Below are 19,211 nucleotides of genomic sequence, written 5' to 3' on the forward strand. Positions count from 1 at the left end.
ATGTCTATTCTGGGCGAATGATGGGACATGGGAAGGGGCCTGGGGGGGGAATGGATGGGGCCACCTGTGGAAGGAGACACGGTGGGACGGCCAGCTAAAACTGCTGGTGGGGTAAAGGTTCAGCACTTTTCCTCCCAAATCACCCCCCTGCCCCCCCCCCCCAGTGAAAAGAGCACCTGGCCTTCCTGGCTGGGATCAAAACGAGCTGAACCTTCATATGGGGGATGGGGGGGGGGGAGAGACACACATGCAAAGCCCCCTTCTGCATCTGAGCCTCTTTCTCCGGACGCAGGTGGAGGGATTCTGCTAACAAAGCAGCCTACAGTCCTCCGGCCTGCCAGGCTCCCCCAGAGTGGCTGGGCTGCTTTGGAGAGCAATCAGGCCTCTTCCCAGGCGGAGAGGCCCCCATACCTCCTACGCCCAGCACCACAGCCCCCTTTCCCTCCCAGAAGCCCTTCCAGAGGGAGAAGCCAACAAGCAACAGCCTCCCAGGCAATTCCTGGAAACCCCCCCCCCCCAGTCGGGCCCCAGAGCAGAGCTGCGCCACTGAAAGGGCTCCCCCCACCCCACCCCCTCTGGCCCTTGCTCCTCCCATAACCAGGACTTCTGTGGCGTGGCAGAGAAGGCTGAGGGGAGAGGGGAGCTGGGCAAAGCATGGCAAGCGAGGAAGGGCATCCTCCACCTTGGAGGGAAGAAGGGGGGCTGGGAGGGTCTGGCATAGCCAGGGAGGGTAGCATGCAGGCAGCTTGCACAGCGCCTCCTGAGAGACTCCTGCCAAGAGGTGAGTGTGATGCCAGATGAGAAGGGTTGAAAGGCACAGGGAGCAACCACAGCAAACGTGTCTGATTATAATATATTTTAATTAGATTTAAACTTTTAGCTTTTGCTCTGGGCCTGCCTGCTTTTTGGAATGCAGGGCAGTAACATGGGAAGGCCAAGGAAGGGGGGGGGGCTTGGGGTCAGAAAGATCCAGGGTGGGGTCTCCTCCTTTATCAGCCAAAGTCACCTGGGCTCTTCCGCAGCCACTGAAACCTTCTCCTATCAAAAATAAACCTGCCCAAGGAAGGAACCGGCCTGGACAGCCCCTTCCCTGCGGCTGACCTGGCTGGCCAGGTGGTTTCCGGTGCTGTGGGAAACTCCACAGGGCAGCCCGGCGGGTGTGCTTGGGTCACCCAGGGAGAATCCTAGCTCCGCTGGCAGCCGCCCTGCCCCAAAGGCCAGCATCTTGCCTGGGGCTGCCCCTTCCCCGAGTCTTCGCCTTTTGAGAACTTTGTGACGCCCTGAGAGCCCTCCGCCCTCTCCCTCTTCTCCCCTCCAAGGGTGCCAGAGCAATTCTGCAGCAGTGGACGCTTCCAAGGCCAAAGAGCCCGAAGCCCAGCAGCGGTTTCATTTACTGGAGTTGACCAAGATTCTTTTGGTCGAATGAGGCAAACGAGGCACTTACCAAATATCTCCCCTCCGCTTGCATACTCCGTGACCAGGTAGATCATTCTCTCCGTCTCCATGACCTGCACAAGGGCAGAGAACAGGCTCAGAATGAAACACCCTCCGCCAATCTGGCCTCTTCTGGGAGTGGGGGGGGGTGTCCCCATGGGAGAAGCGCCAAAGGCTCCACAGACAGAGGCTCTACGGTCATCTTCTACACCCGGCTGTTTGGCATTCAGCCAACGTCTTTTACTCTGAAATCCTTGCATTTGTTTGAATCAGCCAGAGGCCTATTGGGGGGGGGGGAGGGGGCAGAAGGAAGCACCCCCCCAATGACACGCAGAAGCTCAAGAGGAGCCCGAAGGTTGGAGGCCCCTCCTGCCCCCCCCCAAAGCCTTTGCCAACGCGTTGCCTGTCCCCGTCTGAGTTACTCAGCCGCCAGACCTGATACAATCTGATGATATGAGGGTGGCACAGCATCTTCATGATCTGCACTTCCCGAAAAATCTTCTTGAGGTTCTCTTCGTCCAGCTGAGTCTTGTCAATGATCTTTATGGCGACCTGGAAGGGGAAACAAGGGAGCAGTTATTATTAAACCCAGAATGGGCAGGTGGGGGCAGAAGGACGGCTGCTCCTCGCAGTCTGGTGTATTCTGAGCGCTTGCAGCTACTAGAGAGCAGGAAAAATGACTGGTGCGTTGAACGATTTATTTCCAACTCTGAATAACTGGCCAATAATAGGTGATGCCTCGCAGGAATGACAGAGATGCCAGCGACTTTCTCTAAACTGTGCTCTGAATGGTGGCTTCCCATGAATTTACTAATTGGAGGAGGAAGATTGTGGAAATGGGTTGCATTCATCCTGAACTACTCCAAGTGGCCCAAAACAGGAAAGGCCCCTTCTGTGGGGATGCAGGAATCAGAGCAGGTGCTTGGGCGGAGGGGGGGGGGGGTTGCCCTTCAAGGGAGAAGAGCAAATGGACTCTGCAAATGCCCCAGAAACTCTCGAAGGGAACACAGAGCTCCAAAGGAAGCTTTTCTCCCAAGCAAGCGCCTCCTTCTTCATCCAGAGCACTCAGAGCACTCCAGAGTGGCCTGGCCAAGGGTTCCATCTTGTGGAGCTGCTTTCAACTGCGGGAAATCCAGGCCGCCGTCGGTTTAGAAAGGGGGACGCCAGGAGGAGGCCTTTGCTCTGGGGCAGCCGAAGAGTTCCAGGTCAGGCTTCCCTCCGGTCTCTGTCTCTGCCTTCGGCCTTGCCCCCCCCCCTTCCAAGACTGGCCCCTTGGTCCCCCGATTGTCCATTTTGTGCCCAGGAGGCCTCCGAGCACCACTTGCACAAGGGCCCTCTTGGGCTGCCAGGGGCTTCCTTTTCTCCGGCCTCCCCCACAGGGCTCTTTTCAGGGGGAAACGGGGAGAGTGAGGACCAGCTGCATTGGCTTTTCAGCTCCCAGAGTAAAGCTGAGGATCTAACAGGAAGAGGGTAAAATGAACTCAAAGGCATCTCAGTTCCTGCCAATCCGGGTTCTTCAGCCCAGCAACGGCCCTGGGGGCAGCTGTGGGGAGAGAGGCAGGGAGCCCAGCGGAGGAACCCCCAGGCTGCCATTGCTTCCTCTAGGGTTTTCCACGGGGTCGTTTCCACCCATCCCGGCACACCCCAGCCGAGACCTTCGCTCCGGTGTTTTAAGCCCCCGACTTTCCTGCTGGGGATCTGTCACCATGGCGATTGCAATTCCAAGGAAACCCAAATCTGTGCCACTTTCCTGGTGCAAATGCCCTCTGCTTTGCCATTCCGGCAGCCACACGGCCTGCCTCCTTATGCAGCGGCCCACCCAGAGTGGGAGGGAAGCTCTCTGCCCCCCCCCCCGCTGCCTTTCGTGAGTCCGTGGCCCTTTCAGGGGAAGAGAGACCCTCCCCCCCCCCAAAAAAAATAGCTGCTGAGCAAGAACCGAGGGAAGCAGGAGAAGGGAGGGCCAAGCTGGAAAAACCTCCCTTCATCGGGGAATCTCTCCTCCCCAGCCGAGACTAGAGGCAGCGATGACTGAGGAGGAGGGCTGGGGTGGGAAAGAGAGCGGCAGCATTTCATCGCTTGTGCAAAAACGTATTTCCCCAAAACCAAGTGAGTGCGTGCGACACAACTGCCAAAACAAAGTCAACCTAAAACCTAACCACGTCCAACTGTGCAAAGCTGCCAAACCTTCAGTGATCAAACAATGTAATAAACATAATCCGCACTCGTCACACGGAGCAGCCTCTGGGCTGTTCCCTGAAGCAGGAGCCAGCAGGAGCAGCCTTGGTGCCAAGCAGGACGGTCCGTCTTGCCAGCCGCGGGATAACCTGCCTCTCAAGGAATGTGGCTCCTGGATCACTCAGCAGGAGCTGCCAACGGAGCCGGAGCCCAGGGCAGCTCCTGAGCACTGGCACAGTGGGAAGCCGAAATGCCACGCAGGGCTGCCACGCAGGAGCCCCACCTGCCCGAGCAGCAGGACCCTCCTCGGGAGCCCCGTGTCCAAAAGCAGCCCAGGACTCCTGAGAAACGGCCCTGCTGACCTGCATCCAAAGGGCAGGGGAGGACAAAGCGAGTGGCCTGGGGCTGGGGCTGGCCTAGTTATAGCCCTGGGAGGGAGCTCATGAAGGGGAAAGGATCAGCCGCTTCTGCCAAATCTTGGGCTAATCCTCGGAGACTGGCACGTTATATGCCAAGTGGTGTCAATCTGGATTTGCCAGGAGGAGGACTGACAAACCGCCGGTATCACGGAAGGCTCCCTGGGGTCTCCTCTGGGTTCTGCCAGGCAGCAAACATGGACTCCAAGCTCTTTGGGGGCCCCGTCCTTGTAAAGCAAGGCCAGTTTGTCCCAGCCCCGCGCTCTCCCTCCAACCCCCGATGCCCCCCTTGCCCATCCCGAAGGAGGTGGCCTGGTGGCCGAAAGGACTTGGGGGCATAACTGCTAGGTGCCTCCCCATCTGGGAGTCCCAGCCCCTGGCTCTGATGCTTCCTCCGTTGCCAACCATTAACAGAGGGCCTCTCCCACCAAAGTCCTTCCTTGTCATCAAGGCTCCTTGCCCGGAAACGATATGCATTTTGTAGCTTCGTACTTCTATACCTGCTGTGCAGAGCTGTTTTCTACAAGGGGGGAGTCAGAGAGACAAAGGTAGGGGCCCTGTAACTCCATTTCATTTGAACTTCCCTGAGGATGGCGACTGGAGCTGCTGGTTGCAAGGGGGCAGTCAAAGAGGACTAGGTAGTAGCCCGCGTGCCTAATGGCGCGTGAATCATATATCTATAAACCAAAAGCAATAATACAATCTGGATTAGCGCGCTTCAGATTGTGATTTTATTTTATTTCAAAATGACCGGCTTAGTTCAATGTAATAGCTGTCTTGCACCTGTCTTTCGCAGTACTCTCTTCAAATTTGGATACTGTCCCCTTTGTAAACAAATTACTAGTCCACATAGAGAGATTGGCTATCTAGAATCTCTAATCTGTGCTCTCCAAGCAGAAATTAGGTGCCCAATTCGGCCATTCCACTCTATGGAGATGCCACGCTATCAGCCCCCCTCTACCGCAAAGATCCTGCCGGAGAAGAGCAGTCTGGACAGCCGCGGGATCCGGCAGGGTGAGAGCTGCGAACCATCAACACAAAGCTTTTGCTGTGACCCAGCATGACAGATATAGCGCCCTTACTGTCCTTAATGGGGACACTAAAGAGACAGGTCACGCTAGTTGTGATAACGATGACTCAAGTAAGCAGGGGATCGTGGTCCAAAATGAAGAACTTTCTTAGGAAAGGCGAAATGGGGACCCAGGTATCACACATCAGTCGGACAAGAAGATCGAGGTATGTCAAAAGAGAAGTCACAGGAGGCGTATTCTTAAGATAGTCAAGAATGCAAGTAAGGATTGTGACATTGATGCTATTATACATCTTGGCACAAATGATCTGTCCCAAAAAGAAGAATGATTTCCAGAGCTTGGGGTATGAATTTAGTAGTGGAGGTTGTAGGCTTCTCTTTTCAGAGGTTTTACCAGTATATAAGGAACAAAAAGGGAAGGGCCAGCGCGTAGCAGAGTTTAATGTGTGGCTAAAGGAGTGGTGTAAAAGGGAAAGCTTTGGTTTCATTAGTCATGATCCCTGCAGCTGGTCCAATGAAAAACTGTATAAAAGAGATGGTTTGCACGTATCCAAGAAAGGGACTCAGTTACTTGGCATTAAATTCACAGATTTTCTGGATAAACATTTAAACTGAACAGCGGGGACCAGAGAATTAATTGATACAGAACATTTCTGTCCCCAGCAATCTAAAACTCATAGGGTTATCAATGCATGTAACATAGATGTTTGTGCGGGTAAGATTATCATTCCCGCTGTCAAGCAAAACCAAGCATTTAAAAGTCAGTGCCATACCATGTGCATGAATCATACAAGTGGCAAGAAAATAGGGGCAGTCAGGCATAATACAGGTTATGTAGACAGTAAACACAGGGTCAATCAAAATGGACTTAAATGTCTATACATCAATGCACAGAGTATGAGGAATAAACAGGGCGAATTAGAAATTCAAGTAAATGAGGGCAGATACGATATTGTTGCCATTACAGAAACTTGGTGGGATGAAACCCACAAATGGAGCATACAGCTAGAAGGATTTAAATTATTTAAAATGAATAGACCAAATAAAAGAGGAGGTGGAGTTGCACTATATATAAGAAATAACTACATCTCTACAGAAATAGAGCACAACAATGATGAGAATTCTCTTGAATGCATTTGGGTCAATATTAAAGGTTGGGGGGGGGATTACATTGCCATAGGCCTATGCTACAGGCCACCCAACCAAGCAGGGGAAGTAGATGAACTTTTTGCTAGTCAGATAACTAAGATACATAGGAAGCACACTACAATAGTGGTGGGGGATTTTAACTACCCTGACATCAACTGGGAAACAAACTCTGCACCAAGTGGAAGGTCCAACAGGTTCCTAACGAACCTAGCAGACAACTTTGTTTCCCAAAAGGTAGAGAAGGGAACAAGGGGATCAGCCATATTGGACTTAATTCTCACTAACAGAGAGGAAATGATAGAAGGTGTTGAAGCCACAGGACCCCTGGGGGCAAGGGACCATGCAATATTGGAATTCAACATTATGCAAACACAAGTAGTAGAACTAAGTCAAACTAGAGTCTTGGATTTTAAGAGAGCTAATTTCAATAAACTTGGAGAGAGCTTGGGAAATTTTGAAAAATGAGATTACAAAAGCTCAGTCTAGCACAATACCAATGAAGAAGAAAAATAACAGCTCCCAAAAGCAGTATGTCTACCCTGGATGAGTTCAAATCATCAGGATTGCACCGCAGGGTTCTGAAGGAACTGGCAGACGAGATCTCAGAACCACTGAACTTTATCTTTCAGCGATCCTGGAGCACCGGGGAACTACCAGAGGACTGGAAAAGAGCTGATGTGGTTCCCATCTTCAAAAAAGGGGAAAAAATAGATCCAGGATACTATAGACCTATCAGCCTGGCCTCAATACCAGGAAAGATTCTGGAAAAGATAATCAAGCAACGAATTAGCGAACACCTAGAAGTAAACAAGTAATAGCCAAAAGCCAACATGGGTTTGTCAAAAACAGATCATGCCAGTCTAATCTTATTGCATTCTTTGACAAAGTGACAAAATTAGTGGACCAGAGGAATGCCGTTGATATAGTTTACTTGGACTTCAGTAAGGCATTTGATAAGGTAGACCATAACCTACTACTAGGTAAAGTAGAAGAATGTGGGTTAGACAGCATCACCACCAGATGGATTTGTAACCGGACTCAACGTGTCGTCCTCAATGGAACTGCATCTACATGGAGGGAAGGATGCAGTGGAGTACCCCAAGGCTCTGTTTTAGGCCCAGGACTCTTCAACATCTTCATCAATGATCTGGATGAGGGGATAAATGGGGAACTCATCAAATTTGCAGATGACCCCAAGATGGCAAGAATAGCCAACACTCCAGAAGATAGGCTTAAGATACAGAAGGATCTTGACAAACTTGAACATTGGGCACTATCTAACAAAATGAAATTCAATGGTGAAGAGAGTAAGGTTCTACATTTAGGCAAGAAAAACGAAATAGCAATAGCAATAGCAATAGCAGTAGACTTATATACCGCTTCATAGGCCTTCAGGCCTCTCTAAGCGGTTTACAGAGAGTCAGCATATTGCCCCCAACAATCTGGGTCCTCATTTTACCCACCTCGGAAGGATGGAAGGCTGAGTCAACCCTGAGCCGGTGAGATTTGAACCGCTGACCTGCTGATCTAGCAGTAGCCTGCAGTGCTGCATTTAACCACTGCGCCACCTTGGCTCAGTGGTTGCACAGGTACAGTATAGGTGGGACTTTGCTCAATAGTAGTAACTGTGAGAGGGATCTCGGAGTCCTAGTGGACAACCATTTAAATAGGAGCCAGCTGTGTGCAGCAGCTGCCAAAAAAGCCAAGACAGTTCTAGGCTGCATAAACAGAGGGAGAGAATCAAGATCACATGAAGTGTTAATACCACTTTATATTGCCTTGGTAAGGCCACACTTGGAATACGGCATTCAGTTTTGGTCGCCACGATGTAGAAAAGATGTGGAGACTCTGGAAAGAGTGCAGAGAAGAGCAACAAAGAGGATGAGCGGACTGGAGGCTCAAACATATGAAGAACGGTGAATGAAAAGAAGGATTAGGGGAGACATGATAGCAGTCTTCCGATATCTCAGGGGTTGCCACAAAGAAGAGGGAGTCAAACTATTCTCCAGGGCACTTGAGGGTAGAACAAGAAGCAATGGGTAGAAACTAATTAAGGAGAGAAGCAACTTAGAAATGAGGAGAAATTTCCTGACAGTTAGAACAATTAATCAGTGGAACAGCTTCCCTCCAGAAGTTGTGAATGCCCCAACACTGGAAGTCTTTAAGAAGATGTTGGATAGCCATTTGTCTGAAACGGTATAGGGTTTCCTGCCTAGGCAGGAGGTTGGACTAGAAGACCTCCAAGGTCCCTTCCAACTCTGCTATTGTATTGTATTTACACACACACACACACAAACACACACACAGAGTCCAAACACATGCACACATATGTCCGTCTTTAATTCCTTGTCATCCAACGGTCCGACGACCTCTCTGACTTCTTCTTCCAAGGAATTCAGCTTTATTGAGTGGCTGGTAGATTCTAATGCTGTGCTCCACAAAATCCCTTTTTGAGAATTCTCAAAGACTTCTGAAACATTTTTTGCAGAAACATTGCAGATTCTTCAACAACCTTTTTGAAGTCTATTGTCTTCTTCTGCTGTTTACATATATTCATGGATATGTGTTTCCTTTTGTTCTTATTAGGCAACAATTCCACTATGTGATTCTAAAGGAAGCTTTGTTTCTCATTGTTTTCCTGACACCTCTTGGAGATGATGGTATTTAACCTGATAGCGGTATGCATTAGAGCTGATCTGCCATGGTTTGTTTATATATAATCCCCGGGTGTTCTTGGAAGGATTGACATCTGGACTCTTTCTTCCACCACATCATGGCCAGGGGCTTTTAAGGATTAGGGGGAAAACCCAGATCTACGTAGAGCATCATCTCCACGGGTTTCTGGTGCGTGAATTATCCCCTATAGATTCTGGCTGGGTCTCCTGGGTGCTCCCGGCCTGCTTCTTCTACCCTGTCTCCACCTGGGTGATCAAAAGCATTTTCCTCCTCACTTGGGAGAATGATTCACCTCAAGGCAGAGACAGCCTGTGCTTGAGATGCCTCTTCTCCTTGCTCAGCCAGCTAAAGGACAGATCATCCTTCTGATGTACAAGCCAAGACGCATCCCAGGGCGTGCTCTCGAGTGACAGGCCCCAGGATTTAGCTGGCACCTCCCAAAGCAGAACCAGGGTGCTTAACCTGGATCGCTTTCGGGAGGAGGAGGTGTGGGGTGCCTTGCCTTGTACCTCTCCGCTGAAGCCAGAAAATCAGGTGCTGGGCAGAGCCTGCTAATACCGGTGGCTTCTCACCCTGAAGCTTCCCCCGGTCTGAAGAGGAAGCCAGGGGGCAGAAGCACGTTCATAATATAATCGTTTGTTTAATTTAAATATGTTGAGCAAGAATCTCTTGCCCGCTCGGCAAGCTGGACCAAAATCTCCTTTCCTGTCCTGTGTATACAGATATACGTGCAAAAGCAGGGCATCCTTTAAACACTGAAGCTAGAAAAAGGAGAAGCACCATCTTCCCCAAAAGACCTTTTTAAAATGAATATATATATTGTAATGACACATGGAATTCGAAGGCCGACCCCCTTGGACCCTCTCTTCTCACAACTGACGGCCCCCTACTCAGGCCGAAGAGGCAGGAGCCTCGTAAAGGCAAGGACACTTTCCTAGCAAACGGCCTATTTGCAATTGCCAATGGTAACCATCAGCCTCCAGATGTTTTTTTACCAGGAGTAGTTTCAGAGTTTGCATTTCTACTGTATGAGGAAGCATTTCTTTTCCATAAATTTCTCCCCACCAAACCTCACAAATGTTTCCAAATCCTAGTCATGTTACAAGAGAGGAAGAAGAAAAAAACCCTCCCTTAATGGGTTTGTTCTCGTCCCAGTATTATTTTGGCTGGGCTCTTCTACGTCTTTTCTACAAGAGCCGCAGTGGGTCGAAAGTCTATAGGCTCTGAGCTGCTGCCACAGTCACTTCTCCCAAGATCCAAGCAGGGAATCGGACAACAGGGTGGCCCAATGCTTCCCAACTAGCCTCTTTCTGTATCCCGGCCAGCTCAGAACAGACCAGCTTTTAACGCCAACGTGCATCAATTTGTACTTGCTTCTTCTAAACCGCACTTTCTATTTCCATTTTACTACAGTAGCTTAGAGAACTTTCTGACGCTCTTATTTTATTGAGAGCACAAATATCCTGAGGTTCTGGGGAAACTTGGTCACCTTGTTCTACCTCATGACAGCTTGCCAACATCAGTAGGAAGCATGGAAGGCAGACATCATAACCCTTCAATGTAAGAATTGTCATTTACACTCCAATGTTTTAATCGGCTATTGTTCCACAGAAGAACTTAGTTATTACCGCATTATGGTTAATTGTGCTAAAAGATCTTTGATTAAAGATTTTGCCAGAGGCTTTCTGAAAACTATACAGGCAACATATACAGAATCATCCACAAGTAGAGAATTCTCAAAGAACTTTGAAATGTTCTTCATAGGAGAAAGGTACGATTATTTGGCAATATTTCTAAATCTATAAGCTCGGCAATTTGTCTTTAATAATTATTTTCACTCACTCACTCATAACAGCCTTCAACTTTCTGGACTCCCCAGGGTCCATTTTTAAAATTAGCATCATGCTGGCCACCTTTTAACATATGGATCTACAGTAACTGGACTTGGCAATCTGTTGGTTTTCAATGGGTCAATGTATGTTTTAGAATGTAGAATTTCACTTGGTATAAACTGCTATTTGCCTTCTCTCTTTGGATTCCCACTCTAAAAATAATTGTTCAGCCATGGTGAATACTGTCCCCAATCTGGTTTCTTGTTTCCAGTGTATTTAATTTTAAGGATGATCTTTATTAACTTCTCTAGTGATTACTTTGCAAAGCACTTTGCTGATACATCTCCGACCCCCCCACCTCTCTGTCATGTCTGCTCAGGGCCCTTTAGCTACTGAAGTTCCCATACGCCACTTCCAGCTGCCTCCCCAGATGAGACATCTGGGAGAGAGTCTTCTCTGGAGCCATTCAAGCTGGGCTGAGCCTGAGCACCCGGCACCCCCCTCTGCTGCCTGGGCCGAAGGAAGGAAGGTGCTCCTGGCCAGACCCGTTTCAGTTGGGTTTTAGGACCCAAATTATCTTGGGGAATATGAGCTACTGTGGGGGATCTGGAACCTTTCAAATTAACTTCTGACAAGCATCTTCTATGCCATTTGCAGCAATCAAGCCAGCAGTTCCCATGGAAACCAGGGCAAAGCAGAGGGAAATTTGGGTGACATAAGCTGCACGGCGACTTCTTGGGGAGCCTTTGGTTACCTGCATCTAAAAGGCCCCCTTCAACCTGGAGGTGACTCCTCCCCCCCATCTCCCCATTGCTTGCTTTCGAGAAGCCCCTCGGCTGCATTCAAACAAGAGGAGGCCCTTTTCTGCTTAGTTCTGACACTTACATGAGCTCAGCTCAGTTTTCCCAACGTTTAATCACTCCATGCCGAACCTCCAGCTTGCTCTGTGCAGATGAATGCAGGCCAAAGGCTCAGGAATGGGACACACGGAGGGCACTTTTGAGGGACCTCCGTTTTTTAAACTAACATGCCAGTTTCCTATCTACCTTTTGAAAAGCTTCCCTCCTAATGCGTGTCTCAGAAGACTCAGGGGGTCTGCACAGAAATGAACAGGGCAGGGGTCTCCAAACCTGGGAACTTTAAGGCTGGTGGACTTCAACTCCCAGGATTCCCCAGCCAGCAGTCTTAAAAGTTCCCAAGTTTGGACACCCCTGGAATAGAGTGAATTAAGAGTATTTCGTACTAAAACCCTGACCCCAATAATTCCTTTCACATCCACAACTTACTAGCAGACTGCACAGCTTAACCCAAAGGCAGATGTCCCTTTGCCATTTTCTTCCTCTCAAAAGTCTCACTTCTGTTTTGATGCGTCCTGCACTGAGGAACTAACTATGGTTTCTCACAAGTCCATGCACTGTTTGAACTCACCATTTCCCCAGAATGCAGAATACATCCACAAGAAACACGCTTGTCCTGGAAGGATTACACACTTTTCATAGTCAGTGGCACACCCTGAGGAAGACAACACAGCCAGGAGGCTGCTGATTGCCAGAAAACATCTGGAAACTGCTCTCTGCTAGAGAGGCTTGTCAGGAAAGTGGGAGGCCTCGTCCCAGGGCTTTCATCACCCTTGGGATGGCAGCACTGTATGTCAATCTTCTGGCTTGGTTTTGATGTCGTTCTTGGCCAGAACCTGCCGTGGAAGCACTGTGTCGTGTGGTGCCACTCTAAGCATCTTTTGTGCCCGGCCCCTGTGGCCGGCTTTGCATAGACCAGAATGTGACAATGGTTCGCGCATTACACCAACCGAGCAAGAGAAACAAGAGTCATAATCAATCTGGAATGGCTGAGCCTCGTATTTGGGAATCCCACAACCTACAGTCTCACTGAGCCAACCAGTTAGAAAAAAAGATGTTCTGCTGAGGACGATTTTCTGCTGGTGTTTGAGGACCTTGTTTATATTAAGTGTTCGTATCCACAGGCTTCCTGCTCCTTTGACTGGGCATTCTAACATCTGCAAGCGGGCTTGTTCCCATCTTCTGAGCCAAGCTTGCCACCCTTGCCGTTCTTCGGATCTAGAGTGCCAAAAGATAAGTAAGGATGGCCGATGCACAGAATTGCAGCTGTGCAGGAAACCTCTCCTACAACTGGAATGGAACGGAAGTGGAAAAGACCAGCATTTTGCCCAGCGGCACAGGGAAGGCTGGTCCCTGCCTGGCACTTTGCAACATGCCCGCATTTTTCCTGAGCGTTGGGGTTGCATTCCACGGGGCAGGAGCCACTTTGCAGTACTGAAAGGAAACGGGTGCAGGATGCTCCCCAGAAGCTCTTCATATCGCACTTTGCCTTTTCAAATATTGCAGCCCCCCCAAAGCGTAACCCCCCCTCCAGAAGACAAAGATCTTCCTGCCTTGCAGCTCAGCTGTCCTCCCGTGCAAGGATGCTCCATGCTGGGCAAAGGTCTCCTAAAATTCTCTCCGTGGCTGGAGTTGCAAGAGAGTGACGTGGATGGGTGGCCCTCCTGAAGAGGTGGAGCAGATCGAACGAGGGAGCCTGCAGGAATCCCAGGCCACCAACTCATTCCCTGGGATGCCTCCTTCTGTCCTCTAGAGAGAGGAAAGGCTGAAGCTGCACACGGAAAAGCCCCCCCCCCCCGCTCACCGGGGGTGGGGGGAGGCAAAATGCAGAGAGACAATCCCGGGATGAATCATCCCCAGACCATAAAAAGCTCAGCAACCCCAGAAGCAGAGAGTCTCTGGCAATCCACTTCTCACCATCCGTGAGCTTCCCTTTAGCCCAGCCAAAGCTCCCCAACGAAGGACAGATGTGGCACTGCCAATCCATCATCTTCTCTTCCTTCGCCATTTGAAGCTGAAAGCCTCTGGGGCTCCTCCTTGGAGGCCAGCCCCAAGTGCACAGCCTCCGCTCTGCAGCAGGGAAAATGCCTTCCGCTCCTGGCAGAACAAGGCGGGAGGCCCCAGAGGGCGAGGGACATTCCCAGGGACGCTCGCTCGGCTGAGCTGTCCTAACCACCGGAGCTCTTGCATCAGGCCCAGAAATGCCTCGGCTGCTGCTGGCAAAAGATCCCCTTTCCCAGGGCAAAAGCCAGGCTGCCAGGAGGATCTCAGGGCCACACGGCTCTCCCCATGGAAGGGTCCCCTCCCAAAGATCGCTTGGACATTAAGGACACAAGTTGTGAGATATCTGACACAAGCGCACACGTCCACGCCTAGGTTGTGCTTGCCCTCCTTCCCCTGATCAGGCTTCCTTCCCTCTTCCAACCAGCTTGGGACCTCAAAGTGGTTTTAGGCACAACCATTCAACAGCATTTCCTCCCCCCCCCCCCGTCTCGTGTGCATCTAGAGCCACGGAGCAGCAAACCCTGAATCTGGGGGCACAGAGCATCTTCCATCCTGGAAAAGAAAAACCAGGAAGGGCAGAAGGGGAAGGAGAGCGAGGTCACTTGGGAAGAACCCTCTGGGCATATCTGAGAAGCAGACAAAGCACCAGGCACCTCATCCATGGCTCCACATTAACGGGAACAAGTCGAGTGCCTCAGGGCTCAGCCCTGGTCCCAGTGCTGATCAACGCCTGTGTGAAGTACTTGCAGACAACAGGTGGAAAAGAGGAAGGTTGAACGGTGGGCTAAGAGAAACCATTCCAGGTGTTGCCCTTCATTGGGTGAAGCCTGCAAGGCTCCTGAGGCCAGCTGCAGCCGGTGGTCAGCCTGGACACTCCAGATCTCTGCAGGGACAGCCTCAGTTCCCTTTGGAGAGGAGGCAGCGTCCTCTCGGCGGCCCTCCTGCTTTGGCCATTTCAGGACCAAGCTCTGCATTTCCTGAAAACTGAAGCCAGGCCGGTTCCAGACACCATGAGGCTTCCCTGCACTGGAGTGGCAGAGGATGGAGGAGAACCTCTGGCGGTGCCGCTTGGTGCCAAGCTGCCTGATTCAGCCTCCTGGGCAAAACTGAGCTTCATTCCAAGGTTAAACAAACAGCCCTCTGCCTTCTCTCCTTCCCTCCGGCTGAAATATTCCTTTATCAGAATGGCCCAGAGCAGGCTGGGAGCCAAAAGGAACAGGGCCAGCTCCAAGTCCCTGCAGCCCTCCTCTTATCAGCCAGGACTTCACATCCAGCCCTCTCCCCCCCCCCCCCCCGCCCAATGAATGTTTGGCCTTGTTTGTTCAAGAAAGGGGGCTGGCTGTGCATGGTGCGCCTGAGGGCAGGAAGCATCATTGCGGCCTCAAGAAAGTCCTGGGGAAGCAGCCTCAGCCCTGTAATATGCATGGGGACCGAGGGGCAGGCCGTAGCCCCCAGCACACCCACCACCACCACCTCCATTTGTCCTCTATTTACGCCAAGGCAGCAGCCCAGGATACAGGCTAAAAATTGCTACTGTATGAGGTTTCGATAAAAATACACGTGTTTACAGGAAAAGCTCTATCCAGTCACAATGATTCACTGGGCAGGAATGCTGCCATGGCTGCCATGGAAAACCCAGGAGATTAAAGGGCTGCATCTACCCCTCCGTGCTATAGAGGTGGGAGAGGCCTAGAACGCACCAAGCCACCACCACCACCACCCCGGTGCTGACGGTGGCTGCCGCCCACAGAGCACTGAAGAAGTGGGGGGGGGGGAACTGTCCCAAGAGCAAGGAAGGGAGAAGGCCCACCAAGGAGATCAGAGCTCGCTCTCCACTGCAGCTCACACCTGACCTTCTGGGCCGCTCCCCCTGGCCCGCCTGGGAAACGGCTCCCTCCCTATCATGTGTTTTGTCTGAAACACACACACACACAAACACACACAGAGAGATAAGAGGAGCTGGCTCTGGTGCTTTGGTACCCACGCAAGCAGGCACAAAGACCCCCAGACAAGAGACTCTGCAGTCCCAGGAGGAGCATAGCTGTTGACCTCCCTGAGTCAGGCAAGATGACAGATAACCTCGGGGGGGGGGGGGGGGCTGCTTAATTGCAAGGCTGCCCATTCCAGCTCCTGCCGCTGCAGACCCAGAACGAAAATGGTCTGTTTTCCAATACGGCTCCTCGCTTGGCCTCTGGAGGGAAATGAAATGCCAGGTGCTTGCTCCTCCGACTGCACCGCCAGGCAATTATTCCATGGATCCAGGAAGAGTTCCTCCTCTTGTTTACATTATTACTGAACAGGTCAAATTACTCGCTCCGTGCTTTTAAACCACCTTTTCAGCTGTAACCAAGCTGTAGGTGAGCCTCAGGATGCCACTGGGGGAGGGAGGGGAGGGAGGGGAGGGTGGAGGGAGCTCCGCCTGAGGAGGAGGAGGAGGAGGAGGAGGAGGAGGAGGAGGAGGAGGAGGAAGAAGACTCAGATCACTTAAGCAAATAGACTTCTCCAAGCCCAGAGGAGAGCCCCATTCTACAGCGGTTGAGGAGCTATTGGGAGTGATGGGCTGTCACTCTCAGTCACCCCCAAGAACAGGGAAGCGCCTGATCTCCTCCTTCTGACGCTGCCGACTGGGCTGGTGGGGCGTTGGGGCCCAACACACACTTGGGAAGCCAGAGAGTCCCTGCCTTTGCCTTGTGCGGCTTGGCAACTTCTGAGATAATCACAAACTGAGACCAGGGCTAGAAAATATCTGAATTGACACGTCCCACTTTTAAATGCCCAAGGACTGGTTAGGGATGGCAAATGCGAGGTGCCCTCTCTTCCTTCTCCAGAGTCAGTAACTGTGACTAGATAAAGCCTTGTGCCACCAGCTAAGGACAGCCGCCGTCTGCAGGCCCCCCCTGGTCTGGTGACTAGTCCTGGCGGAGGGATCGTCCCCTGGGCGGCTTCCAGCCAACCAGCCTTTTGTCAAAATTAAAACCATCTGCCACTGGCCGAAATGCGGGATCTTGACGCTCCCAAATTGCTGGTTCCTGTTGCAACTTGAATAGGGTGAAAGCACAGAAATTGCACAAGCTCATCAGAAAAGCATCCCAGGCGAAAGCCACAAGTGGAAAGGAGCAAAAGTTGCCCAGAGTCCTGGGAATTCTGCGGGGTTCCAGGGTGCTTTGATCCCACACAAGCGTGGCTCCTCCATCTCCGCTGTGCCGCCACCCCTGGGCAACCTCCTGATCCTGATGCTGTGAGGAGGCCTGCAGGCTCCAGAGATGGTCAGGGGGGCTAACAGCAGCAGCAGCAGCGGATTCCCCTGAGCAGGAAGGAGGCCCGGCTGCTCCCGCCCTCATCACCCTCGGCCTTCCTCTTCCCCGGCTTGGGGTAAGAAACCGTGGCAGCGGCTTCCCCCGACCGGAGCCCTCCAGCCGGCAACCCACTTGGATTGAACTTCAAAGGGGAAACCAGTGCCCGGAACTTCGAATCTCGCAGTGCATCATCTGACGGAAATGAAGCCGGGTGTAAAAAGGGGACAAAATCTACGTTCTGCCTCTGTCTTCCTCCCAGGTTGCTACCCAGCCTTTAAACTGCTTTCTTTTTCAGGAAATCATTTTGGTCAGACCATGCAGGAAGTCCTCGCATAATGACTGCTTGCTCAGAAGCCATTTGAAGTGACGCTGGCGCTAAACAAACAGCTCGTGGCCAGTCCTCGAAGTTACGGCCAATGAAGGATTCCTGTGGCCACCTGATCCAAATGCACAGCACGGATCCAGCTCAGCCACCGTGATAAGCAGCCCCTTCCCTTACTTTGGGAAATGCTACTGTCAGCAAGAATAATTCTAGAAATCACAATATGATAATGTGGGATATTCGCTATAGGGGAATCTGAGCCATTTCAGAGAATATGATTTTTATTTATTTTTTAATGTTTCATTTAAACTTTAAAAAAAATACTCATGGCTGGAGAAGGACATTCCTGGCTTTTTCAAATTGAAAAATTTAAAAAAACCCATGACTTCAGTAACCTGGCCCTTCGGGGTCTTTGAAGAGAGCATCCCCAGACAAGGAGGGTCTCTTGCCTCATGGCTGAGAAGGGCTTGGCTCCCTGCAGGGAACAGCCTGGGGATGGAGACACACACACACACACACACACACACAAACACACACGGTCTTCGGGGTGTGTTGCTGTGGAAGGAGGTTTGCATCCAGCTCGTCTGTTCTGAGGAGACAAGGGGACCTACAAGGGACACCAGATAAGAGAGAGGTTATCCCCTGGCAAGGGACTCCCGAGTTTCTTTTTGGATGACTTGGCAGTTCGCCTATCTTCCACGTCCCCCCCCCAAAAGAAAAGCAGCAGGAGGGTCTTCCCTTCCCCCTGGAGGAGGAGCAGCAGCTGAACCTCGTGATAGTGGAAGGAGCTTGCCCCAACTCCTCCGAAAGAAGGGGGAGTGTGGCCATGGTGTATGAGCACGAAAGGCAGCCCTTGGCGAGAACCAAAGGGCACTTCAGCCAGATGAAAGAATCGGCCTTTTGTTATCCAGCCCAGCAACTCGGACAGTGATTAGAACAGCCAGACAAAATACCTTTTGCTTCTTTATGGCTGGGCGACTGCCTGGATTCAGGCAATTCTGGCTTGTTCAATAAACCATGGCTACGAAGCCCATGTATGCGGGGGATCATCATCATTCCGTGAAGAGGAACGAAGGCACCCGCCAACCCAGGGCTGCCTTGGATCATGCATGTTATCTGGGCCAACATAACACACTTCAGTGTTGTGCAGTGACAGCCTACGACAGCATGCTGAGTCCTTATATCCATTTACATAGACCTGTCCTTCGCACAGCCTGCTCCCTCATCCTATCAGCCAGACTGAACGAGGACGTCCTTCCAAATCTGCAAAGAAACAAGACAAAGGTATTTCTGCTACAGTGTCCTGGGATTGAGGAGGGCCACTACTCCCAAAACAGTCGGAGCTGCCTCTACTTCATCCAATACGTTTGCACTGGATTATTGGCCTGCAGAAATGAAACCTCCTACCCCAATCCTTTGTCAGCATCAGGTTGTTTCCTGTTCTTATCAACGTCATTTTGAATTTTTCGTGTATTTGGAGGGAGGGGACATCCAGAGGCTTCGGAAGGCAAAAAGGCAAAGTTCCTAGCGATTTCATGGACGCATCCACGTAATTTTCTTGACAACGATACCAAATCACCTTCTTTGGGAAACTGTGTTTTGCTTCCAGTCTGAAATTGTCTGGTGGTCCCAAGCGGACAGTAATCAGGCCTGTAAAATTGTAAGACTGTACCATCCACAAGACTGACAAGGATCCCTCCTAAAAGCACAAGTTCCCAAAGACAATCCAAACCTCCCTCCACTTTGTTAGGCAACAGTCCAAGCTATAAATCCATAGATCGCGGAGGTGTTAGCTGAGTAAAAGTTTGGCCATTCATGAGAATCATCACCAAACAATCAGGGACTGAAGTGGTTCCTGGTTCCTCCAGGGGTTGCAGAGGGCGGGGGGGGGGGGGCAGAGAAAGGCTCAGAATAATCAGCAAACACAGACACGGAGAAATGGAGAACATTTGGGAAAGTGTTCAGAGCGCATTCTTGGGACTGTGAGATAAGAGCCGGCGTGGGGGAATGGGAAGGACGG

The 19,211-nt window shown here is 51.1% G+C and overlaps 1 protein-coding gene across 2 annotated transcripts in view; it reads right to left on the minus strand.

The window, feature by feature from the left end:
- The window catches only part of SIK3 (SIK family kinase 3), a 42,960-nt gene that overhangs the window by 16,279 nt on the left and 7,470 nt on the right, over positions 1 to 19,211 (minus strand). For both annotated transcript variants that reach the window (XM_032229252.1, XM_032229251.1), the window contains exons 2-3: positions 1,870 to 1,986; positions 1,445 to 1,508 (exon numbers count right to left, since the gene is read on the minus strand). In XM_032229252.1, coding sequence (XP_032085143.1) covers positions 1,445 to 1,508; positions 1,870 to 1,911 — 106 coding nt within the window. In that variant the 5' untranslated portion in view covers positions 1,912 to 1,986. The remainder of the gene's footprint in view (positions 1 to 1,444; positions 1,509 to 1,869; positions 1,987 to 19,211) is intronic.

The sequence above is a fragment of the Thamnophis elegans genome, chromosome 13 (assembly GCF_009769535.1).
Source record: "Thamnophis elegans isolate rThaEle1 chromosome 13, rThaEle1.pri, whole genome shotgun sequence".
NCBI lineage: Eukaryota > Metazoa > Chordata > Lepidosauria > Squamata > Colubridae > Thamnophis > Thamnophis elegans.